The 25,766-nt window shown below is 52.4% G+C and overlaps 1 protein-coding gene across 4 annotated transcripts; it reads left to right on the top strand.

Annotated features, from left to right (window-relative positions):
- Window positions 1-953: 953 nt before the first annotated feature.
- Window positions 954-24,060, top strand: ZNF746 (zinc finger protein 746). Of its 4 annotated transcripts, none has more exons than XM_062193946.1 (7): window positions 954-1,018; window positions 3,815-4,114; window positions 4,247-4,328; window positions 5,167-5,280; window positions 19,684-19,875; window positions 20,301-20,426; window positions 21,411-24,060. In XM_062193946.1, exons 1-7 carry the CDS (start codon window positions 995-997, stop codon window positions 22,538-22,540), a joined length of 1,968 nt encoding a protein of 655 aa, XP_062049930.1. In that variant the 5' UTR covers window positions 954-994; the 3' UTR covers window positions 22,541-24,060. The 4 variants fall into 4 exon arrangements, with proteins under 4 accessions (XP_062049930.1, XP_062049869.1, XP_062049860.1 ...); XM_062193885.1 differs by having other exon boundaries at window positions 21,408-24,060; XM_062193876.1 differs by having other exon boundaries at window positions 4,202-4,328.
- The last annotated feature ends 1,706 nt before the right edge of the window (window positions 24,061-25,766 follow it).

The raw sequence follows: 25,766 nt of genomic DNA, 5'->3' as shown, positions 1-25,766 counted from the left end.
CACCACAAGATAAAGCAGAAGTTGACGAAAAGGTTAGAAAATGAACGGAAACACGCCGCGGGCTCCCACTCCAGGACACTAGAGCACGTTGGTAGGCACGCTTCAGACTACACACGACACGTGCTTCTCACACATGAAGTACATGCGTGTTGTAAATAAACACGTGTCGATGATCCTCCCTAACATACGATGCACACCATCCCACAGCAAAAAAAAAAAAAAAAAAGTGCATGTACAATGGCATTTATTCCGCACAGGCTGCTCCTCGAATATCGAATTCTTCTCCGAAATAATTTCAAATGAGGGTACTGTATGCCATTGCCCCTTCCATGAAACACGGGCACTCCGACGCACAGGTGACAGCAAATTGCAAGTGGCTGCCTACCCGGATTTTACCGAACTGTGATCCTATTGTTGGAAGCGTTTACTCCATCTCGGGCCGAAGGCAGAGCTGTCCAAAAAAAAAATAAAGCGCACATCTCCCAGGCCGGGGCCTGAGGCACGCCCGGGCGCCGCGGGGGCGAGCGCGAGGCCTGGCCGCGGTCTCGGGGGCCCGCACCGCCCGGGCCCCCGCAGGCCACCCCGGCCCGCAAGCCTGCGCCGCCGGGGCTGCGCGGGCGGCCGGCGGGGACCGGGCGGTGCGGGCCCGGCTCCGGGGCGGGGCGGGGTGGGGCCGCGGGCGGGCGCCGCGCTGCCGTTCGCCTCTCGGGCTGCAGGTGGGGCTGTGCGGCCGCGCTGCCTCCAGGAAGCCGCACGGGCCTGCGTCGGCCGGGCCGCGGCGCCGGCTCCCAGGATGCAGTGTGGACGGGCCGGGCGCTGACGGCGGCGGCGGCGCGTCTGCGGGCGGAGCGGCGGGCCGGCCACCGAGGAGGCGGCGGCGGGGCGGGCAGGACCGCGCCGGAGCCGCCTGCGGAGAGGACCCGGCGGCCGGGCCTGCGCGCGGCGGCGGCGGCGGCGGCGACTTCCTCCGGGCCGGGCCGGACAGCGCAGGGCCATGGCCGAGGCGGCCGCGGCTCCGGTAAGAGCGGGCGCGGCGCGCACGGGCCTGGGGACCCCGGGCGGCCCGGGCCCGGCACACGGCGCCGCAGGCCCCGCGGAGGAGCTCCGGGGGCCGGAGCGGGCCGCTGGGCCTGGCGCTCGCGCGAGCGGCTCGCGGGGTCCGCCGGGGCCTACGGCGCCCGCGGTCGGGGCCCCCACCCCGGGCCGAGCCCGAGCGCGGGCGGAACGGCCGGCCCCGCGCCGGAGGCCGCCCCGCGCCCAGCTCCCCTCGGCCCGCGGGGCTCCGCGTCTGCGCGCCCCCACCCGCGGCTCCTTTCTCTGCCGAGCTTCCCTCCCCCAGCCCCCCCCCCCCCCCCCTGCGGCCTGGTGGCACCTGGGAGGTGTCCGGCTTCCATTCCGCACACCCCGAGCCGCGCTGCGCGCTCCGCCCGTCCGGGTGGGCGCCGAGGGCAGTCGCCGCCGTTGGCAGAGCCCGGCGCCGCGCTCAGCCCCGTGTAGCCATTATCTTGTCCTCACAGCCAACCTGCGGGGTAGGTACTGCCAATACAAAAGGAACACCGGAGGCCTAGAGAGGTCCGCCTGCCCGGGATGGCACAGCGAGCAAGTGCGGAAGACACAGGGGCTGTGATGGTGGGGAAGCAGACAGGTACCCTGGCGGGGATCAAGCGAGACACGGCGAGCGCTGGCGTGGAGCTGGAAGCCGGGGGGTGCCCTTCCTGGCCCGGGGCTCCGCTTCTGCGATTCGAGCGGGGCTCCCCCAGAAGGCTAGGGCTGCATCCAGCTGAGCTCGACGGGTGGAGCCCTTCTGGGAGTGAGGCAGAAAGATGGGACAGCGCAGGGCATGAACCAGACCAGAAGGCGGCCGTGGGCCTGGGGAAGAAGGCTTTGGCAGGGGGCCGAATGCCTGCTCCCAGTGCTGTGGGTGGGGAGCCGAGCAGGGATTCCCTTCGGCTCCCCTGCGGAGCATCCCCGCACAGTGCCACAGAGCCCTTAGGTAGGGCTTCCTGCACCGTTACAGTGGTGAGAAGAGTGCGCCCTGTTCAGGCGCTGTAGGCTAGTGTCTTAGTCAAGGAGGAGTTTGTGCGGGTGCCCTCTGCATCACAAAGGTTGTTAACTGCACTTGGGGGTGGGGGCGGGTAGGATTCTCAGGGGTGAGGAGGGAGCCTGGGGTTGTATGGCAGAGATTTGGCCTGGGGGAGGAGGAGCAAAGGGGGCAAGGTGGCCGTCAGGAGACGGTGGACTCACAGGAGCCCAGAGGGTGCCAGCCTGCTACAGTAGGGAAAGGTGCCAGGGCCGGACCACCTGCTGCACACCCATCAGTGTTTCCCCTGGAGACAGCTCTCTGCCTGGCCCAAACCGCCCATCCTAGACCCAGCTGTAGTCCTACCTTCTTCAGGTCCCTCTACAGCGGGGCGGGGAACGCCTGGCCTGGTCCCCCGTAAGGCCGGCTGCATCCTTTGGTCTGGCCCTGCCAAGGCAACCACAGGCAAGACTTGAAATTCAATACATCTATGGCAGGCTTAATTTTTCAGTTGATAATTGTGTATGGCCTGCAAGTGATGTTATAAATATCCACATGGCCTTGGCAGGAAAAGGGTTTCCCACACCTGCTCCGCAACCATAGATTCTCTTAAGCTCTGTCCTGGACAGATTTTTTTTCTCCCTGCCTGTGCCCAAACTCTCCTTTTGTCTCCATTTCCTGAGGTGTCCATGCACAATGTACTTCTCAGTGACTTTCTCTAAATGGATGCACGCTGGTTCCTAGTAGTCACTTCTTTATTTTGCAAGTGGTCACCAGCATTTTGCTTAGGAGTGATTCCCCAGAATGTTAAAAAGGAACCATTGCCACCACCCCCCCATCCGCCTGCCCAGTCCCTGATAGGAGAAGGCCAGTACCAGGACCTCCTCTCTGCCCCAGCTGCAAATGTATGTTAGGCACTCCCCACCCAGAGTAAGATGTGCACTTTCTTCCCTGTCCCCAAGTGCTGGCCACCCAAGCCGCCCTGTGGCTATTGCCAATCACAAGGAAGCATCAGGTGTTCTGGTGTTTGCTTTGTATGTGAAAGTTCAGCTCCTGGCCAGGCTGATCCTGGGTGCAGCCACAAAAGTGTCTGAGACCAGCGTTTTTACCTTGAGAGGGGTGGGAATTGGGAAAGAAAAAGAATCTCTGGATGGTTGCCATATCAAAAAATAAATAAATAAATAACACTCAGCTCTTTAAGCTAGTAGCTAGTGGAGCTTTCAACTTGTCAAGAGGAGACGAAGTTACATTGCCCTAGGGTCGTTAGGTTTGTCTGTTTATGAAAAGGGGAGGTGAGATGCTTTGGAGGAAATTGAACAAGACTCTCATCTGTGCCGTTTCAAGTGAAGAAGCTGTTTATTTTTGCCAGAGCATCAGCAGTTAACAGTTCCTGCGTGATCAGGGTGGGAACGCAGCCTGGCTGGGGTGGATCAGCAGGTTTCCATTTCTCCATGAAAATGCCCCCGCAGTGCTAAGTCACTGTTTATGTAGCAAAATTGCACCCGGTGCTTCCCAGGCATCAAACATTGAGCTGTGAACAGAGCAGTGTCGCTCCAGGGAGCATGCAGGAAGTTGCTGTGGGGGTTAGCAGGTGCCTAGGTAGGAGTCTGCACAGTGCGCAGGAAGTGCCTAGGTCTACCAGAGGCATCCCCAGACAGGCCGCCAGGTTGAGACCCGGAACCCAGCGCAGGCTCTCCTGTCCTACCCCAGCTCCCCCACGCCCAGGGGAAACAGACCGAGGAATTACAGTGGGTGCTACAGGTGATGCTGCTTTCTTTTTCTTCTTTCCTGAAGATTTCTCCGTGGACAATGGCGGCTACGATTCAGGCCATGGAGAGGAAGATTGAATCGCAGGCAGCTCGCTTGCTGTCCCTAGAAGGTCGGACCGGCATGGCCGAGAAGAAGCTGGCCGACTGCGAGAAGACGGCCGTGGAGTTCGGCAGCCAGCTGGAGGGCAAGTGGGCCGTGCTGGGCACCCTGCTGCAGGAGTACGGGCTGCTGCAGCGGCGCCTGGAGAACGTGGAGAACCTGCTGCGCAACAGGAACTTCTGGATCCTGCGGCTGCCCCCAGGCAGCAAGGGGGAGGTCCCCAAGGTAGCCCGTGGGTGCCCTGGGGTGGGGGAGCCCGAGGAGCCGCGCCTGTAAGTGTTGGGCGAGTGAGTGTGACCCTTGTGGTTCCAGGTGCCCGTGACCTTTGATGACGTGGCCGTGTATTTCTCTGAGCAGGAGTGGGGCAAGCTGGAGGACTGGCAGAAGGAGCTGTACAAGCACGTGATGAGGGGCAACTATGAGACGCTGGTCTCCCTGGGTAAGGCCCAACGCTCACTTTCCTGCTGCACGGGCTTTTGCGAGCCCTCAGACCCCTGCCTTCATGCAGGCTGTTTTGACCCCAGCGAGAGGTGAATCATTAGAAACGTTTCCCTTGCAGGGAGCTTGCTCCTCCTGCTGCCAGGGATGAGCCCTGGGGACACCAGCTTGGGTAGGTGGGGCCCCTCTGCCAGCCAGGCCCAGAGCATGGCCATGTCTGTGCTCGTGGAGACTTGGAGTTGGAGAAGTTCCTACATCTCCCGGATGCAGTGTGTCAGTGACCCCACGTTTAGGCAAGATTGTTCAGCCGTCTCCCATGGAGATGTGTGGCCTTTAGAGGGTCAGCGGGAGATGGCCAGACTGGGCTGCAGGCAGTGGGCATTTCTTCCTGGCCCAGAGCTTTGCCTCCCCAGACGCTGCTGACCTGTGAGGCCGCCCGAGTGTGACGAGGGCGAGAAGGCGTGTTTAGTGGGCACGGGGGCGGGGCAGGCCTGACGGTTTGTTCTGGTTTGCAGAAGCACACTGCTGCTCCGTGTGGAGGCTGTCCCAGTGCTCCTCGGGGTTTGGCCCCCACAGTGCTTGTTGGGCTGGGGAGGCCGTCCTGTGCACCGCAGGATTGTCAGCAGCCAGGAGTCCCTCTCCCCCAGTCCCTAGCCCTGACAGGTTGTCTCCGGAATTTGCTGAATGTCACCCCAGGGAACAGAGCTGCCAATGGCTGAGACCCACTGCCTGGCACTAACCGAGACATTGAGTTTGTAGAACGACCTTGGTTCTCCTGGCCGCCTGTCCCCAGCTCTCCCTGGAACGCGGCCCGAGCTAGCCCTCCTGTCTTTCCTCAGACTATGCCATCTCCAAGCCGGAGGTTCTCTCCCAGATTGAACAAGGGAAGGAGCCATGCACCTGGCGGCGCACTGGCCCCAAGATTCCGGATGTTCCTGTGGACCCAAGCCCAGGTGAGGGGTTGAGAGAAGGCCAGGGAGACTCCAGGGGATCCATCCAGTGGGAACAGGAAGCAGAGGGCCAGGCGCGATGTTTCTCCCCTGCCCAGGGAGCGCCAAGCAAACTCCCGACTCCCTCGTTGTAAATCCCAGTGCTTCACACGGAGTTGGAACCTCCAGCCTGTTGACCAGCACGGAGTTGGAACCTCCAGCCTGTTGAGCCAGCACTCCAGGGACCAGTCCTTGCCGAGGTGGAAAGGACACGCAGCAAACCCAGTCTAGGAAGGAGACAGCCTTGGCCACAGGGTTAGGACAAGAGAGAGGAAGGCACTGATAGGGAAGGTGGCAGAGTCTGGCAGGCAAAATCTAATTCATTCATAATTTTTTGAAGCATCAGCCCTGCTGCCATCCAAGAAGCAAATTTCCCGTAAGCCCGTTAGCACTTGCAGAGCGCAGGCCCCCTGGTCGCTGTGTGGTTCAGTGTGATAAGAACCGGAGATTTACTGAGGGTGCATCTGGGTCCCAGGTGCCAGGGTGGAGCCAGTCGGCACCTTTGGAAGTCAAGCCGAGGTCAGGTAGGCACAGGAGGGGAGGCCTTGCCAGGTTGCAGGGTGAATGACAGTCTCATTTGACTGGGGAGACCCCGGCTCTTCCAGGCTCGACCCCTGCCGCCTCCAGTAGGCTCCCTGGGTTTCCCTTCCCCCCCAACACCTGTGTTACTCGTGTGTGATGAAACCCGTGTCCATTCATTAGTGCACTCACCAGCTTAGTCCAGGACAGTGCCGAGAGCTGGAGGACAGACATGACGAGAACACGTTCTGCCCGGAAAGAGGCGCGTGACACAGGGGCTTCCGGCTTCTTAACCTGGGCAGGAGTCTCGGGGCTGCTTCAACTGTATTTACAAGATTCAGTGGGCGTGAGTAAGGGCCTGGAACCACGCTGGTCACTGGCGAGACCCCACCAGCACTCAGTCGCCACCATGCACCTCGGGTCATCAGCAGGAGTCCCACGTGGCTCCCCTGTCTCCTCCGTCCTCCGCTGTCCATGCAGGCAGACTCAGCTGAGCCCTCACACCCACTTGGTTCCTTCCCTCCTGTGTCAGACCATCCTCCTCCAGTGCTGTCCGGAGTTCCCCGTGCTCAGCCAGCCCCCGGGATCTGTGTGTTCCACCTGCTCCTGCACCATCTGAGCCCTGGCTCTCCCTGAAGCCCTGGTTCCCTGTGGCGCTCTTTTGCCCACACCCAGCGACCCCAGGTTTGCTGGGAGCAGTACCCTTGCTCACAAGCGGTGCTAGGCCCCTCTCTGCCCACCCCCAAGACCATCCTGTCTCTGGAGATGACTGTGCACCCCTTCTCCATCTCCATTCCCCACACGCCCCTCCAGCTGCCTTCTGTCCTTCCAGTTCTCTGCAGATCTGTGCACAGTCCATCCAGGCCTCCACCCTGCTCCCCAGGCCCTCCTGCCCGGTGTCTGCTGTTGACCCCACCGAGGGAGCCCTTTAAAACACACGTCCAGGGAGGGCATCTGGCACAGCAGTTAGACACCGCTTGGGATGCCTGCATCCCATTTTAGAGCGCCTGGGTCCGAATCCCAGCTCCACTCCCGTTCCCAGCGCCCTGCAAGCACACACTCTGGGGGGCAGCAGGTGATGGCTCAAGTTCTTGGGTCTCTGCCGCCCACATGGGAGGTGCAGGTGGAGTTCCTGGCACCTGGCTTTGGCCTGACCCAGCTCTTCTTGTGGGTGTTTGGGGAGTGAACCAGTAGATGGGAGGAGATATTCATTCATATTCATTCTCTCTCTCTCTCTCTCTCTCTCTCTCTCTCCCTGCCTTTTAAATAAGGAAAAAATAAATAAAGCGTTTTTTTTTTTGTTTTTTTTTTTTTGTTTTAATTTAGAAAAGTGCACATCTTGTCTTCCCATATGAGCCACATAGCACATAGCCAGGCTGCAGGCCTGCCCTACCCGCGAGTCTTCACGGTCAGGCCCTCTGCCCAGAGCACTCCTCGAGTAGTTCTGGCTCAGTTCCTTCGGGCCTTCGCTTAGACAGGACTCCCCCAGTCACCCTCCCTCATCCAGGATTTCCACTTTCCTCTCCTGGTTTGATTGGTTCATTTCAGATACTGTCATCTGTTTTACACACACACACGCGTTATTTATAGATTCATTGCATTGGGGTGTAAATCTCAAAAGGACAAAAATGTTTATCTTTTTTTACTCATAGACTCATTTAGCCACCTAGAGTACTGTGTAGCACCGAGTAGGAATTTTCTATGTATTTGTTGAATGTACTGTTTCATAATTTAAAGCATGTGTGTCAAAGGGTGTGTGTGACATTTAAATCCTATTTTGGATCTCCTAGTCCCATTCTGCCTTAGGGTGACAACTTGTCCTGAAGTTGATGTATAATCCTTTCTATCCACATTTTAAATATCAACTGTGTGCATCTGTAGCCATAAACAGGATATAATGTAAATAAATATCATTATATTATCACTCATTCTGCATTTCAGAATTATCCAGGTTGATCTGTATAGAGCAAGCTTTTTTTTTTTTTTTTAACACATTAAGCACTTGAACAGATGCAACTATATTATAATTTACTTTCCATTATTGCATTGATTTGCACCTAAGCGATTTTTGGCTCTTTATTATCACAAGTGACACTGCAGTACATCTTTGTGTCTCGGTGTCCGTGTGCTAATGTTTCCTCAGGGACAGGCCAGGGTGCTGTGCTGTTTTCACCTCTGTCACTTCCAGACTGCTCTCCCAGTGGTTACTGCCAGTAGATATCAAGTACCTGTTTGTCCACTTTTCATAATGAAATTTTTGCCAGTCTGGATGGAGGCTTCTTTGTGTGCTTGAATAAGATTTTGCAGTTTTCTCCTTAAAGTTGTTTCTATTGTAGAATTCTTTTCCTATGTTTATTTGATTTCCTCTCCTGTGGTTCTTTTTTTTTTTTTTTTTTCTTAAGATTTATTTACTTGATAGGCAGAATGACAAAGCGAGCAAGCGTGATTAATTGATCGCTCCTGCATCTGCTGGCTCACTCCCCAAATGGCTGCAACAGCCTGATCTGTGCCAGTCCAAAGCCAGGGGCCAAGAACTCCGTCTGGGTCTCCCACATGGGTGGCGGGGGCCCAAGCCCCCAGGCCAACTTCTGCTGCCTTCCCAGGTGCACTAGCAGGAAGCTGGATCGAGGGCAGAGCAGCTGGGACTTGAGGTGGTACTCTGACAGGGGATGCTGCCGTTGCAAGCGGCGGCTTCACCTGCTGTGCCACAGCGCCAGCCCTGATCTTCTTTTTCTGTGTTCCCACTGAGTTGTCTTTCATTTTCCCATTGATTGAAGACTTCTGGATCCATATCTAGAACAAATACCTGTTACTTGCATTACAAGCATCTTCTCCCAGGGTGTGGTAGGTCTTCTAACTTTGTAGTTCTTTTATAGAAGGTTTTATTGTCAGGCAGACATACCAGTCTGCCCCTTTATGATCTGTGCTTTTACTGTCATAGATATTCCTTGCCTGCCTGCCTCACTCAAGGTCAGAAGGGTATTCTCTTATATATTTTTTAATATTTATTTGAAAGGCAGGTTTACACAGAGAGAAGGAGAGAGAAAGAGAGAGAGAGAGAAAGGTCTTCAGTCTGCGGGTTCACTACCCAAATGGCTGCAATGGCTGGAGCTGTGCCATTCCGAAGCCAGGAGCCAGGAGCTTCTTCCAGGTCTCCCATGTGGGTGCAGAGGCCCAAGGACTTGGGCCATCTTCTACTGCTTTCCCGCCATAGCAGAGAGCTGGATTGGATGTGGAGCAGCCGGGACTCGAACCAGCACCCATATGGGATGCCAGGACTGCAGGAAGCAGCTTTACCCACTATGCCACAGTGCTGACCCCTCTTATATTTTCTTATAAAAGTTTTAAAGTTTGACTTTTCACATTTAGTCCATCTATCATTAATATTTATGTAAACTGCAAGGGAGGATTTAATTATTTTCCCCACAGAGACATCTGATTTTCCAGCAGAGTCCTCCCCACTGGTATGCGCCACCAGCTCCGTGGTGAACTGCTTTCTGTGTGTGGATCTGGTTCTGTTGTGTGGATCTCACACCCTCTGTGCCAATCCTCTGTTCTTTTAGCAGCATAGTTAAGTCTTGACAGCTAGTAAAACAAACCTTCCCTGTTGGTTCTTCAAAAATTTTTAGCTTTTCTTCACTCTTTGTTCTGCTATATGAATTTCAGAATCTTTAGGTTGCGTTCCCAAGAAAACGTGGTTGGAAGTTTACTTTATGATTTCTGGAGAATCATCCTCATTACTACGTTGAGCCTTTCTGTCCATGGGAAGACTCACTGGAGGCTTCTTTGTGTGCTTGAATAAGATTGTACGGTTTTCTCCTGAGAGTTGTTTCTATTGTAAATGGGATTTTTGGAATTAGTTGCCTGTTGTAAATAGTTACTACTGGTGTATAGGTATATTGTTGACTTTTTTTTTTTTTTTTAAAGATTTATGTATGGGGCCGACACTAAAGCATAGTGGGTAATGCCACTGCCTGTAGTGCCTGGCATCTCATATGGGCACTGGTTGGAGTCCCAGCTGCTTCACTTCCGATCCAGCTCCCTGCTGATGTGCCTGAGAAAAGAGCAGAAGATGGCCCAAGTCCTTGGGCCCCTGGACCCATGTGGGAGACTCCGGTGAAGCTTCTGGTTACTGGCTTTGGATCTGCCAAGCTCTGCCATTTGGGGAGTGAGTCAGCAGGTGAAAGACCTCTATCTCTGCCTCTGCCTCTCTCTAACTCTGCTTCCCAAATATATAAATACATCTTTTAAAAAGAGTCAATCATCTATTTAAAAAAAAGGTTTATTTATTGACTTGAGAGGCATAATTACAGCCAGAGGGACAGAGACAAAGAGGTCTTTCATCCGCTGGTTCACTCCCCAAATGGCTCAAATGGCCGAAACAGACCCATTCTGAAGCCAGGAGCTCCTCCTGGGTCTCCCAAGCGGACGCAGGGGCCCAAAGCTCCCTGCTTTCCCAGGCCATCAACAAGGAGCTAGATACAAAGTGGAGTAGCCAGGATTCGAACCAGTGTGCATATGGGATGCTGGCGCTGCAGGCAGAGACTTAGCCTACTATGTCACAGTGCCTTGAAGATATTCTTAGTTTAAAGACATTTCCTTCTACTTCTGACTAGCCAGAAGTTTTTATTGTGAATTAGAGTTATATTGTATCAAGTGTTTGTGGTTTTTTTAAATACTTTGTTTTATTTCTTTTAAAACATTACTGTTGTGTTATATATTACAACAGGCAAAACACATACAGAACGAGATTCCTTTAAGTAGAGATTGTAAACGCTCACGTTCCAGACACCCGGCATGAGAAATGGGTCACAGCCAGAACCTTCCGGGCCTTGGTCGCCCCTTGCCTCCTCTTGTAAATAAACAGAATCAGTCCTTTGCTTTACATTTCATTCCCCTCTCTATTCCTAAATACCATTGTTTGGCTTTACCTGTCTTTGAACATCCTACCACATGCACTCTCTCAGTGGCTCTTCTCATTGGGCACATGTGTGAGAGCCACCTGTAGTTCCTTCATCCTCAGATGTTCACCATTTTATACTTTGTAGCAGTGCATTCATTCTTTCTACAGTTGGTGGGTGTTTGTGTTGTTTCACATGGCTCTTAAGGAAATGCTCCTGGGAAAATTCTTATTCCTGTGTAAAAGTTCCTCTAGGTTCAGACCCAGGAGGGAACTGCTGGGGCTAAGGAGAGGGGCCTGTTTGGCATCCAAGTGTCTCTGAAGCTAGGGGACCCGCTGGCATTCTCACCGGGAGGGCCTCGGGACTTCCTGCTGAACCCCACCCTCCCCAGCCTCAGAACTGCCATTTTCATTTCTTCCCAACCCGTAGATGTGAAGTGGCTTAAAATTTGCATGTTCCCGATTGATGATTGGATCCTTTATTTATGGGCCATCTGTTGTTCCTCTTCTGAGGTGTGCCCATTTATGTCTTTCGTCCGTTTTTCTTTGGTTTTTCCTTTACTTAGATTCGCAAGAGTTCTTTACATGTTCTGAATGTGCTTCTCTGCCCCTTCTGTGTGTTGCTGTTATCTTCTCCATTTATGGGGTATTTTAAAGATTGGGTGCTTTTCATGTCAGTGTGCTTGGATTTCCTAGTCTTGTCTTTGATGCGCCTTCAACAGGTAAGGAACTTTTCCCTCCCTCGAGGTCCTAGAACATACAACACCAGATATTTCCTCTTAAAAGTTTGAAGATTTTGCTGTTTGTGTTCAAATTCATAGTCCGCCAGGAAGGGGCCTATGCCATAGGAGGGGGAGCCCTGGTTACCGTTCACTGGCACCGTGCTCGTCTTTTCCTCTGCTATTTCAGGGACACTTGTGGATTGCTTTACCAAGTCTTAAGGAAAACCCAGCCGGGGATGTTTTAGTTGGAACTGCATCCCGTCCGTAAAGCACCTTGGAGAGTCAGGCTCTTCATGAGTAGCCTCTTCCTGCCCTTGGCAGGGCCCAGAAGCCTCAGTGCTCCCAAAAAGTCCCTGATGTTTTCTTGTTAGGTGTGGTCCTAGGTTCCTTATTGTTGTGTTTTAATCACTCCTGTCAGGGGTATCTTTTTTCCTCCCTCATTTTCTAATTGTTGCTGATGTACGTTGGAGCCTTGGGGGCAGTGAGCGTGTGAAAGCCTGCTTGTTTCCTGGACGGGAGCTCGGTTCGGAGACTATTCCAGTCTCTGCCCTTTGCGCACTGCGTGGGCTGTCCCCTCGCTGGAGCTGGCTGGGCACAGTCCTTGGACTGCTGCCTCCAGGGTCAGCAGCTGCAGCTCTGCTGGGGACAGGTCTGTCTGTACAGTAGCTAACTTTCTGATTCTGAGGTCAGCATTCAGAATCCCTGTTGCTCACAGATAAAAGCTACATTCGGAATTATCAGTGATAAAAGTAGATTAGTCTCACTTGCCTTCCTCATTTGTTTTCTTTGTTAAAAATCCAGGACTGGAAAGAACATTGGTTATAGATGAGCTCCCTGGATCCCCGACAGTGTGTTGAAGTGTGCTGGTCTTTCAGGTGAAGATTTCTATCCAGGAATCCAGCGAAAATTGTCATTAGTGCTGTAACTTCTCAGAAAAATAGTCGTATCACTTATGATTAATAAGAAGTTAATTCTTCTCAAATCTTTGGGGTTTATTTTTCTCTTGCTTTCTTATGCTGACAGAATGCTCAGAAAATCTTAAATAGAAATAATATGACAGTTTCCTATTGGTTCATGATTTTAAAGAGAATACTTTTTAACTTATCCATATTGAGTATAGTATTTGCGAAAGGTCTTATTTACAAATACCCTTTAGCAGGCTAAAGTAATTTCCTATATTTCTGGTTGGCTAGGTGTTTCTAACAGGAATGACTGTTGAATTTTAGGAAATATGTTTTTGGCATGTATTGAGATGGTTTTCTCCTCCAACCTGCTACTGTAGTAAATTGTGTTAGTTTCTAATGTTGAACCAACTTTGCAATCCTAGAGTAAAGCTAACTTGGTCATAAGCCTTTACGTACATTGCTGGATCTAGCATATTACCTAATTATTTTGTTTAGAATTTTTGAATCTTTGTTCCTGAGTGAAGCAGGCCTGTAATTTTCCTTTGTCAGACTGTCTTTAAGTGGTTGTGGCATTAAAGATAGAAGCTGTGATGTGTTCCTTCTGTTTTCATTTGCTCCAAGAGTTTGTGTACTGTTGGAATTCTCTATTCCTTGAATGTTTACTAGAAAACGCCAGTGCGGCCACCTGGACCTCAGTTGTTTATGTAGGGAAGACTGCTGGCTGCTGATTTAATTAATTTTAGTTACAGTGCTATTAGGGTTGTCTAATCTTTTTTAAAAATTTTTGACAAGTTGTAATTTTTCTGGGAATTTGTCCATTTCCCTGAAGTTTTCAAATTATTTGGAATAACATTTATAGTATCCTCTTTGTGTTTTTTTTTTTAATTTTAATTTTTTTTTATTTTTGACAGAGTGGACAGGGAGAGAGAGAGACAGAGAGAAAGGTCTTCCTTTTGCTGTTGGTTCACCCTCCAATGGCCGCTGCAGCCGGCGCACCGCGCTGATCCGATGGCAGGAGCCAGGTGCTTATCCTGGTCTCCCATGGGGTGCAGGGCCCAAGCACTTGGGCCATCCTCCACTGCACTCCCTGGCCACAGCAGAGAGCTGGCCTGGAAGAGGGGCAACCAGGACAGAATCCGGTGCCCCGACCAGGACTAGAACCCCGTGTGCTGGCGCCGCAAGGCAGAGGATTAACCTATTGAGCTGCGGCGCCGGCCCTCCTCTTTGTTTTTGGAAATGATTTTATTTATTTGAAAAGCAGAGTTGCAGAGAGAGGGAGAGACAGAGAGGTCTTCTATCCACTGGTTCAATCCTCAAATGGCCACAACAGCTGGGGCTGAGTGCGGCTGAAGTCAGGAGCCTGGAACGCCATCCTTATTCTAGGGGTGTGGGGGTAGGGGCCTACACACTTGGGTCATCTGCTGATGCCTTCCTAATCACATTAGCAGGGAGCTGGATCAGAAACGAAGCAGCTGGGACTCAAACTGGTGCTCATAGGGGCTGCCAGCCTCCCAGGCCGTGGCTTAGCCTGCTCCTCCTCTTTATCTTAATCTCCACCACATCCCTAACTGTGTTCCCTTCCTCATTCCTCAGATTGACTATGGTATTGTCTCCTTTTCTCTTGATTATCTTGCTGAAGATGCATTGGCTTACTTGTCTCTTCAGTGAGCCAACATCTGGCTCTCTGTATTCTTGTATTCTTATTTTCTTACTAATTTACTCCTTTTGTTGTGTGTGGGCTTCCTATCATTTTCTCTTTTTTAATCTTTAAAGGTTTGTTTTATTTATTTGGAAAGCAGAGTGACAGAAAAGGAGAGACAATGAGAGTGATCCTCCATCTGCTGGTTCACTCCCCAGATGGTCACAACAGCTGAGGCTGGGCCAAGCTGAAGCCGGGAACCTGAAACTCCATCTCAGTCTCCCACATGGGTACAGGAGCCCAAGCACTTGGGCCATCTTCCACTGCTTTCCCAAATGCATTAGCAAGGAGCTAAATTAGAAGTGGACCAACCAGGACTCGAACCAGTGCCCACTTGGGATGCCAGCATCACAGGTGGTGGTTTAACCTTTTATGTCACAACACTGGCCCCAATTTACACTACCCTATTTCTCTCTACTTTTTACGAAGTTTGGTTTTTTTTGTTTTTTTTTTTTAAGATTTATTTATTTATTTGAAGGCAGAATTACAGAGAGGCAGAGAGAGATCTTCCATCCGCTGGTTCACTCCCCAACTGGCTGCAAAGGCCAGAGCTGTGCGGATCCGAAGCCAAGCCAGGAGCCAGGAGCTTCTTCTGGGTCTCCCACGTGGGTGCAGGACCCCAAGGACTTGGGCCATCTTCTACTGCTTTCCCAGGCCATAGCAGAGAGCTGGATCAGAAGTGGAGCAGCCAGGACTCGAACCTGCACCCAGGTGAAATGCTGGCACTGCAAGTGGTGGCTTTACCTGTTACTCCACAGTGGCAGCCCCTTTTACAAGCTTTTGTTGATGTCTTATTTCTTCTTTAAAATTTTTTTTTAAGATTTATTCATTTTTATTTGAAAGTCATAGTTACACAAAGAGAGGAGAGACAGAGAGAGAGGTCTTCCCTCCGATAGTTCACTCCTCAATTGGCCACAACGGCCGGAGCTGTGCCAATCCGAATCCAGGAGCCAAGAGCTTCCTCTGGGTCTCCCACATGGGTGCAGGGGCCCAAGGAGTTGGGCCATCTTCTACTGCTTTCCCAGACCATAGCAGAGAGCTAGATCAGAAGTGGAGCAGCCAGGACTTGAACTGGTGCCCATATGGGATGCTGGCACCGCAGGCGGAGGATTAACCTGTACCACAGCACCAGCTCCCAAACTATTATTTTTAATTGGTTTGAAAGTTTTACATTAGTTTATGTTCTCTTAGGGAAGCTCTTAGAAATGGTTCTTCCTTCAGAAGTTACATTTTGTGTGTCTGATGCGCATGAACTTTCAGCGTGTGTTTGTGTGGAGTGTATCTGAAGTATCTTTGTTTTATTCCTGTGTTTGAAAAGGTGGAATTCCAGTTGGACTGTTAATTTCTCTTAGCCTTTAAAACCATCCGCCCTCTCTCTGGCTCCTGCTGCTGTGAGAAGCCGGCTGTCAGTGCAGTCATCACCCCTGTAGGCAGTCTGTCTCTTTGGCTGCGGTAGGCCTTCGTCGGCAGTGACCTGCTGTTTACCGCTGTGTGTGGGTGTGGACTCCTTTCCCTCTGTCCTGCTCAGGTACTGAACCTTGGGGAAGTCTCCAGGCCTTTCTCTTTGATATTGTCTGAGCCCCATTCTCTAGGCCTTCACTCTGCAACTTCCTCAAACCTCCTCGTCGTATTTTCAGTTTTACTTCTGAGTCTGAATACGTTCTTCTGATCTGGCTTCTAGTTAGCCCACCATTCTCTGTCATTGTTTCCATCCTTGGGTTTTTCCATTTCACTGATTTTATTTTACAGTTGTAAAGTTAGATTTGATTATTTTTCAAAATTTGATTAGCCAGTTTCGATAGTCTCGTTTCTCACGTTTTCTCTGCCCCCTTTATTTCCCTAAGTATCTCAAACTTTATGTTCTCTCTGGTAATTCCAGCGTCCAGAGTGTCTGCAGGTCAGTTCCCAGGCCGCGGTGCCCACTGACTTTATTGGAGGTGGCTGGGAATTGTGGGCTCACCGGTTGAAACGCTTTCCTCTGGGGAATGTGGCGTGTGTGCCTCTGCTGCTCCCCTGGCACCAGGTACCCTTGAGTGCCGGCTTGCGGGCGTCAGTTCCAAGGGAAGAGGCCTCTGCCCCCGAGCCTTGAGCAGGGTCAGGACAGGTAGTCTCCCTCTGTGGGGCAGGTTTATTTATTTATTTTTTAATTTTTTACGATTTATTTTTATTTATTTGAGGGAGAGAAAGAGAGCTTCCATTCGTTGGTTCACTCCCCAAATGGCCACGGCAGCCAGGGAAGCCAGGAGCCAGGAGCTTCCTCCTGATTTCCCACCTGGGTGGCAGGGGCCGTTCTCTGCTGCTCTCCCAGGTGCATTAGCAGGGAGGTGGTGAAGCAGTGCCCATGTGGGATGCCAGCATCCCAGGTGGTGGCTTAACCCACTAGGCCACAACGCCAGCCCCAAGGGGCAGGTTTTGATTTTGATTTTCGTTGGAAGTTCAGTCCGCCAGGAATATTGCCCTTCCTGGTCGCAGGTTTTATGCAGTGAGGGATATCTCCAGGGCGAGCTTTTCACACTCCTCTCGCCCAGGCGTGCAGAGTGCATTCGGATGCAGGGAGGGCAGGGAGTGGTCCCCAATTTGCCATCGTTGACTTGGGCTTTCTTCAGCTCCGGCCTCTGTTTGTTTTCCTTACTTTATTTGTAGGTCATCCATGCTTAATTTTTTTAAAATTAACTTTCTTGAAGGGTTAATTAAAACGTAAAGAGTCCTAACAAATGTTTACACCCATGTGACTGTCACCACAGTCAAGACATTTTCATCAACCCTGAAGATTTTCGTGTGCCCCTTCTCAGGTAACCAGTTGTTGCCTCCACTCCTTCAGCCCTTCCAACCCCAGCAATCATTTCTACTTTTTAGATAAAAATGAATATAAGGAGTTCTACCATTCTTTCCCCCATACCCTGATACTTTGGGGTACTGTCTAGGATATAGGCACCAGTTTTGGAGTTGTATTTGGGGTCTTCAAAAAATTTATGGAAGTTTATATTATGAGAAATCTATGGATATAAAAATCGGGCAGGCATTGTGACCCGCAATGTTAAGCCACTGTACGATGCCCACGTCCTAGGTACTCAACTTCCAATGCTGTTTCCTGCTAATGCACCTGAGGGGTTAGCAGATGATGATCCAAGTACTTGGGCCCCTGTTACCCATGCAGGAAACCTGGATGGAGTTCTGGGCTCCTGGCTTTGGCCTGGCAAACCCCTGGCTGTTGTGTCATTTGGGGAGTAAAACAGTAGATGGACGATCAATCTCTCTTTCTCTCTCTCTCTTTATCCGCCTTTCAATAGATGAAAATGAACCCTTTTTTTAAATTTTGCAACCAAATTTATTTTTTAATTCTATTTTTCCATAAACATTTTGAACTTCTCAAACTTTAATGTGCATCAGAGCCACATTGGGGAGCTTCCTAAATACAGGTTCGATTCCCAAGTCACACATCAAAAATGCTAGTTCACTAAGAGTACATTAGAATAAAATATTTCTTTTTATATCTTGCCCATCATTTTTATTTTTTTGACAGGCAGAGTTAGAGATAGACAGAGAGAAAGGTCTTCCTTTCCGTTGGTTCACCCCCAAAATGGCAGATCCGAAGCCAGGAGCCAGGTGCTTCCTCCTGGTCTCCCATGCGGGTGCAGGGCCCAAGCACTTGGGCCATCCTCCACACTGCCTTCCCGGGCCACAGCAGAGAGCTGAAATGGAAGTGCAGCAACCGGTACAGAATCCGGCACCCATCATTTTTAGATATTCTATACTGGGAGGATTTTCTGTGTTTCTTTGCAGATGTAGCCAGCTATATGCCAAAAATAAAAGAGCTCAATGCTGCTTTTATATCTGCTAAGATGATTATGTTACTTTCACATTATTCTATTAATTTTGTGAGTTATATTTGCTAGTGCTGACTTATCCTTGAGGTTAAACCCACCTTGTTTATAATGCATTACTTTTTATTTTTTTAAATACATTGCTGAAGTTGATTTGTAATTTTTAATTTAGAGTTTTTACACTCCTATTCATAAATGAGGTCATTTTACAGATTTTTTTTTTCATATACTGTCTCTAGTTTCTGCAATCAAATTAAAGTAACCTCATAAAATAAGTTGACAGATACCTCCCCTCAGCATTTGAGAATATTTTATTATTTTCTGATGACCTAGTTGCCAAAGGAAATCTCTCCATCTGAAATATCCTTCTTTTGTCTTTGGTATCTTTTAAGATTTTCCCTCTGCCTCTGGAATAAATGGAATTTATTCCATTTTATGTAAGTGTTGTCTTGGTTGGTTTACTTTATTTCATTTCCTACTTGAGTATTAGTGTGTTCTTTTGTACTATGGGCTCATAATGCTTTCGGTTGTGGAAAATTCTAAGCCATTATTTGTTTACTGCTTGTCATTTACTTCTCTATTCTCTCCTTTCGATATTTCTACCTGCCTCTATTGGAATTTCTCATTCTGTCCTCCATGTTTCTTTTCTGTCCTGTTTTTCACTTCTTTATCTCTCAGTGCTGTGCTTCGGATTATTTTCCCAGATCTGTCTTCCAAGTCACTAATTTTCTCTTCAGCTATTTTCAGTCTGCTGTTAAGTCATCAATCATGTTTTTAATTTGTGTGACTCCTTTTGTCATTTCTTGAATGCCTGTTTAGTTCTTTTTCAAATTTACCTTTTAAAAAATAATTTGCTGTTCTTGTCTCGGAGGTCGTATTCCCTCATTTCATATTTTAGACGTAGGTCACGTATCATTCAGTGTCCTCTCTTCTGCAGTTCTTGCAAGTGCTTTCTGCCATGATTCTCATAGCCTTTTGGTTTGTGAAGTTTTAGTTTTCCTCCTGGTTTTAGTTTGCAGTGGAGCCCCTTGTGGCCTGCCGTGTAGGGGTGCCTTCGTGGGGCAGGTTTGCGTTTGCTGTGCTGGGTCCTCCTGAGCTGCCATGCTCTCAGCCAGTTTTCCTGTGGATTTTCGGCTTAGCTTCTCTGCACCTGTGTGTAGTATGAATTTCATGTGGACATGGGATTCTGATTTATTGCTTAGCCCTGGGTCAGTGGGCGGCTTCCTGATAGCTGCCTCAGATAGATGTAGTTTGCTAGCCCCTGCTTCACAGACTGGGCATGTCAAGCCACAGGGCTCTTTGCTGCATAGTCCTGAAAGCGTGTATCCCATCCCAGCAGCTGTGTGGGTCATGCACATTCCACTGTAACTCTGGGTTTGGCTTTGCATTTGCTCCTTGATTCTTATATCCAGAATCTTTGTCTTGGGCTCCCTTAAATACCTGTACGTAGAGAGAGGGTCTGGGGGCAGGGGCAGCGATGGTGGTTCCGGTTTATCTGGCTTCCCCGTGTTAACGGAAGAGCAGCACTGCCCAGGAGGGCTCAGGCCTCCCTGTGGACCAGCAGCCTGTCCCCAAGAATGTGCATTTCTCCTGCAGCCTTTCCCATCCTGCTCCATCCCTAATCCCAGGAGACCTCACGTTCTGCCTGGAGGCCCTGTGTGCTGAGGCACTCCCTTCCCCCAGCTCGTAGGCTGTCAGACCCTCATGAGACCTGAGTCCCTTTCTCCAGCTGGGGATGTGTCTACCCCGGGGCCACGGGGCCATGATGCTGCAAGCTCACACACTGTCCCTTCCCCAGGCTCGGCTCCCCCGGTTCCTGCCCCTGACCTCTTAATGCAGATCAAGCAGGAGGGTGAGCTCCAGCTGCAGGAGCAGCAGGCCCTGGGCGTGGAGGCCTGGGCAGCCGGGCAGCCTGATATTGGGGAGGAGCCCTGGGGCCTCAGCCAGCTGGACTCCGGAGCAGGAGACATCTCCACAGAGGCTACCTCCGGTAAGTACCTGACATGGGGAGCAGACACAGGAAGGCCCCTGGCAGCATGGGGGGAGCTGTCCTGGCCAGTGCTGGGCTTTTCCCACCTGGAGGCAGGAGCTACCCCAGAGGACACCTACCTGGTGGCCTTCGGAGCTCGGCAATGCTGTCCCTGGGCATTTCTCAGCCCCTCGGTCAGCTACGTGCCCGCCCCCGGCACCGGGCAGTGAGGTCACCACTGGCCTCCTATTCAGGAGGACTGTGAGTCAGTGGGGGACATCGGGGCTTCCAGGGGCTTCAGAGGAGGGGCAGAGGCCGGGTCACCGTGGCCCTTCAGAAAAGTTCCAGTGAGCGCTCCTGGGGTTTAGCCGTTCCCCTCTCCCATGTTTGCCCTCGGCTCCCTGGCCTGCCCCTGACCTACGGCCTCTGATCTCTCTCCATCGCAGGCGTCCATTCCACCTTTTCAACCACTATCCCGCCCACGTCCTGGCAGGCAGATCTCCCTCCCCACCATCCCTCCTCTGCGTGCTCGGACGGGACCCTGAAGCTCAACACGGCAGCCTCCACGGAAGGTACAGGGAGCTGGGCGAAGGGGAGGCCGCGGCGGCCGGGGGAAGCCTCGGCCCAGGCACCTAACCTTTCAGCCAGCAGGCAGTCGGTCACCTGTGATCGTGTGACTCTGTCCATCCTGCCCTGTACTCCTGTCTTGGGCTGTCCAGCCTTCAGACAGTTCCTCTGTGGTGCAGTGCTGAGCAGCCTGATCTGATAAGCTGGTATCCCTGAAGGAGATGCCTCTTCCTGGACGAGGCGGCCAGTGGCTGCGGTTCAACGTGGAAGAAACCAAACCAGATCCACGCCATTCCTTAGTTACTGGCGCACTACCAAAGACAGGTGCATTAGTGTTCTCTTTACTTACATGGAGAAGGCCGGTTATCTGCTACTTTAAGTAAGCATTTCTGCCATATTTTAGCACCCCCAAAAATGTGCCACAAGCCAAGATCCCAGATATGACACCTCAGGATATGAAATTCAAGTTCACATGGAGAAAAGAAAGCACATTCACTTGTGTGTTTATCCTTAGCTAGTGGCCTCCTGGCATGCTAAGATGCTTCGGGACATGATCTGGCTGATCGGCATACAAGCCTGCCAAGGGGGTGTCCACCGATGAGCTGTTCCTGAAGAGCAGTGGGTGCGTGGCCCAGCCGCGGCACAGCCTCAGAGCCGTCTCAACCCCACGGCCATGCTTCTGCCCCTTGGCAACACAGCCATCGGTCAGAACCCATTCTTAGGATAAATTCACTACTAGCACCAAAAGCCATGGTGAAAACAGACCCTGGGAACAGATGTGACAGGTGTGGGGACACAGCATCCTCTGGGTGTGAGGCAGCCTGGGGGGGGTCTTCCTCAGGGGTTTGGTCCTAAGGCTGGGCCGCCGGCACCCAGCGTGGTGCCTCTGGGCTGAGCAGCTGTTGCGTGTCCCGGTAAAAGCGCCAGACCCTTCGTTCTGTCGGCAGGCAGGGCCCGAATGACTGCTGCTTTTCTGTTTTCCTTAGCAGATGTAAAGATTGTGATCAAAACAGAAGTGCAGGAAGAGGAGGTGGTGGCCACACCTGTGCACCCCACTGACCTGGAGGCTCACGGGGCCCTGTTCGGACCCGGCCAGGCCACGAGGTTTTTCCCTAGCCCTGTCCAAGAAGGAGCCTGGGAGAGTCAGGGCAGCTCCTTCCCCAGCCAGGACGCCGTGCTGGGGCTGCGGGAGCCCGCCCGGCCCGAGAGGGACATGGGGGACCTGAGCCCTGCCGTGGCCCAGGAGGACACTGCCCCCGGGGACTGGCTCTTTGGTGGGGTCCGGTGGGGCTGGAACTTCCGGTGTAAGCCTCCAGTGGGCCTGAACCCCAGGACCGGGCCGGAGGGTTTATCGTACTCCTCCCCGGACAATGGAGAGGCCATCCTGGACCCTAGCCAGGCCCCACGGCCCTTCAACGAGCCCTGTAAATACCCTGGCCGGACAAAGGGCTTCGGCCACAAGCCGGGGCTGAAGAAGCACCCGGCGGCACCCCCCGGGGGCCGGCCCTTCACTTGCGCCACGTGCGGGAAGAGCTTCCAGCTGCAGGTGAGCCTGAGCGCCCACCAGCGCAGCTGCGGCCTGCCGGACGCGGCGGGCTCCGGGGCAGCAGCCTCTTCGGGCGGCGGCGGCGGCGGCGGCGGAGGTGGAGGCGGAGGCGGAGGCGGCAGTGCAGGAGGCAGCGGCGGCAGCGCCCGGGATGGCAGCGCCCTGCGCTGCGGCGAGTGCGGCCGCTGCTTCACGCGGCCCGCGCACCTCATCCGCCACCGCATGCTGCACACGGGCGAGCGGCCCTTCCCCTGCACCGAGTGCGAGAAGCGCTTCACCGAGCGCTCCAAGCTCATCGACCACTACCGAACGCACACGGGCGTGCGGCCGTTCACCTGCACCGTGTGCGGCAAGAGCTTCATCCGGAAGGACCACCTCCGCAAGCACCAGCGCAACCACGCGGCGGGCGCCAAGGCGCCGGCCCGCGGCCAGCCGCTCCCGCCGCTGCCCCCGGGGCCGCCGGACCCCTTCAAGAACCCCGCGACCAAAGGACCCTTGGCCTCCACAGAGCTTGTGACCGACTGGACTTGTGGCCTAAGTGTCCTGGGGCCCGCCGACGGCGCGGACCTGTGAGCCCCAAGTGTAAAAATCCCTCTTGCAGACAGCAGGGCGAGGCTGAGCTCAGAGGCAGCGGCGGACGCGGGTGGGAACCGGAGTTCCCAGTTGCAGAACTCATCACTGGAAAACGCGAGACTGTCAGTGCAGCTTCCGCCTCCAACCCAGGTAGAATTCTGATTGTGAAACTGAGCACCGTAGAATTTTAAGTAATTTAATTGCAAAACTGGTTTGTTTGTTTTTAATTCTTGAGGGGAAAAGAAAAAAAAAAAAGCTGCAAAGTAATAGTAAGCGCGGGTTTGACTCTGTAGCAGGCTCTTGGTTTTCAGGGCACCACTAGCTGTGTCTTGCTGAGTGACGACAGGTGAGTACTGGGAAGCCGGCGGCTGGGGAGGGAGGTGCGGAAGGCCCCGGCCCCACTGACTGCTAGGGGTGGGTCCCCCAGAGAGCTGAGGCCCTGCTCTGCCAGGGTGGGCAGGTCTGCACATGGGCTGCCACTCGGCAGGAAGGACCCACCCAGGAGCCACTGTTACAACTCCCAGCTTGCCTCTTCATCCAGAAAGGTCCCCTCAACTGCTGGCCTGGCCTGGCCTGACCTTTCCCTATTTGGGGCCACCTGGGGGTACCTCTCTGAAGGGAACTTGGCCATGTCCCCTGTTGAGTGAGTCCCGGGCTATAAAGCAGCATTGTCAAAAGCCACAGTGTTGGTCCTGGGAGGGTGAAGAAGCCGAGGCGAGGAGTGGAGCCCGCAGACATCTGGTGGTCACCCCGGAGCCAAGAGCGAAGTGTGGCTGCCACTGCCCACTCCTGCCCCATGCCTCCGGCGGGACGGGCGCCCTGACTCCAGGAGGCAGCAGGCAGGCATTCTTTCCTTTGAGACATGAGAAAGTTAAGGCTCAAAGGGGACACGTCTCAGTCTCACGGTGGGTGCACAGTGAGAAGGCTTTGAGAAGGGCCGCAGTGGGACGCTGCTCCTGCCCTTGGAGCGGCAGTTTGGGGAGAAAAGGTTTTCATTTTCACCCTCTAAAAAGATTGATCCCGCACCTGCATGAGTCAGATCATCAAGCCTCAAAGAAACTTTGGGTGCAGCAGCTGTCCTGCTGCGCCCCAGCTTCCCTGGTGAGTACACGCACCCCTGCACGGGGTACTCGGAAGGCAGCGTGAGAGCTGGGGACCCGGTCTGCGGCTTGCTCCCAAGCCTGTTCTCTTCAGGCTGGAATGAGAAACAGGCCCAGGTTTCTTGATTGTACCACAGTGCTGTCCCTACCACACGAACACCCATTCCTGTTTTGTTGACTCTGCCTCTGGTCCTCTCCCAGAGTAACTCATCTCCCTGTGGAGGAGAGGCCCTGGCATCCATCTGTTCAGCTCCCTCATGCGTACTTTTATTAGGCAATAGACTAGTTAAGAAAATTGTTTCTATGTACTGTATATTTTGTACCTGTTTACACTTCTAATATTGATATAACTGATATTTTGAAAAACAAATGGACAGAAAACATCTTGTTAAAATAAAACCTAACCAGCACCAAGGCGGTTTGGTGGGTTCCATTCTTAGACCTGTGTCTTTGTTGCTGATGCTTCTAAATACATCCCCCAGGGTCGGGAGGGTGGGGAGGCAGCGATCTGGCGGGTCTCCCAGGTGGATGAGAAAAAGTTGATTGAAGAAGATAGGGAAAGAGGGAAAGAAGCAAAGGAAAGATCACAAAACAAAATGGTGGAGAAATCCACATATATCTGTGTTCACTACAAATAAGCTTTGTGGTTGAAAAACAAATTGTCAGATAATAAGACAAAACAAAGATCCAGCTCTTCACTTTGAAGTTTTAGGGGAGGATTCATTGTGGCGTAAACACAAAATAGTTCTCCTCCAGTAACTGCCCTGAAATTGTGCTCTGTCAACCTTTTTTTCTCACTGGCAGTTTGGTGCCTAAATGACATCTTGTCAGAATTCCAATACATGTGGTCACAGAGGAGTCTCATTCTACTCTCAGTGGGAACCATATTTGAATTTCAGTGTGAAGCCCCATTCAGAGCCCACGTGCCTGCCACCCCAGCTCCGGCCAGCTCTGTCTGGGGTGCCAGCAGCTTGGCACTGGGTGAGATTGAGGTCTACTCTTCGAATCCTTCCCCCAGACTGTAGCCTAGGCCTTCACGAACTCTCACTTCCAACTTTGAGGATCCAAAAAGGAGGGAGTACCGATGCCTGCTGATGTGGGACCCCGTGCGGCTTGGCTCCACCTGTGACTGGGCCCCTGCAGGGATGGCGGTAACCAGGTGGCTGGTAGGTGAGCTTTCCTTGGGGGTAGTGCTCAGCTTCACTTTACACCCCTCTGATGCCGAAAATCAGTGCCAGCGAGGGAGCTGGGAAGTGTTGCCCCTAACTTTTCCCTTGGGCAGGCACGCCATCCTGTGGCCTGTGGCTGTATGGACAACCTCAGCGTCCCTCCCCCTGCTTACAAGCCCCTGAGCCTCATTGCTGAGAGAACCTGGAATGTGGGGGGAGCAGCCCCACCTTTTCCCTGCTCTGCTGGGCTGCTCCTTCAGAACCTCTGCACTAACTTCCATGTCCCAGTGTGTGCACACCCCCCAGGGGTAACATCAAGGGCTCTCCTCTGCAGTGAGGAAAGGAAACGAGCCACACCCGGGGCTCCACTGAAGGAGAACAAGAGCTGCTCACCTGGCAGAAAGGGAAAGAATCTCTCACAGTCATCTTTGTATTTGTGGAGCGGGGGAGAAGGTATTAGTGCCTCGCCAGTCGTGAGGTGGCTGTCCCGGAATTAACACGTGGGACACTTTACATTTGTCCTGGGCTCTGGGCCTTAGCTTCAGTTTCCAGAGAAGGATAAAATAGTGCTTGACATCTTATGATATGCCATTGACAAGAAGCATACCTAAAACTTAAGGGTGCAAAATAGTTCAAAGCAAATAATTAGGGAAAAAACCCACAAATGGTAACCAGAAGATAACTGGAACATCAGTCCTATTGGGAAAAAAACTTTTTTTTAAATATTGGGGCCAGCACTGTGGCGCAGCAGGTTAACACCCTGGCCTGAATTGCCAGCATCCCATGTGGGCGCTGGTTCAAGACCCAGCTGCTCCACTTTCGATCCAGCTCTCTGCTGTGGCCTGGAAAAGCAGTAGAAGATGGCCCAAGTCCTTGGGCCCCTGCACCCATGTGGGAGACATGAAAGAAGTTCCTGGCTCCTGGCTTTGGATCGGCACAGCTTCGGCCATTCAATTG

Source organism: Lepus europaeus, chromosome 1, assembly GCF_033115175.1.
Source record: "Lepus europaeus isolate LE1 chromosome 1, mLepTim1.pri, whole genome shotgun sequence".
Lineage (NCBI taxonomy): Eukaryota > Metazoa > Chordata > Mammalia > Lagomorpha > Leporidae > Lepus > Lepus europaeus.
The sequence above is the reverse complement of the archived record's forward strand: the minus strand, read 5'-3'. Positions and strand labels throughout refer to the sequence as shown.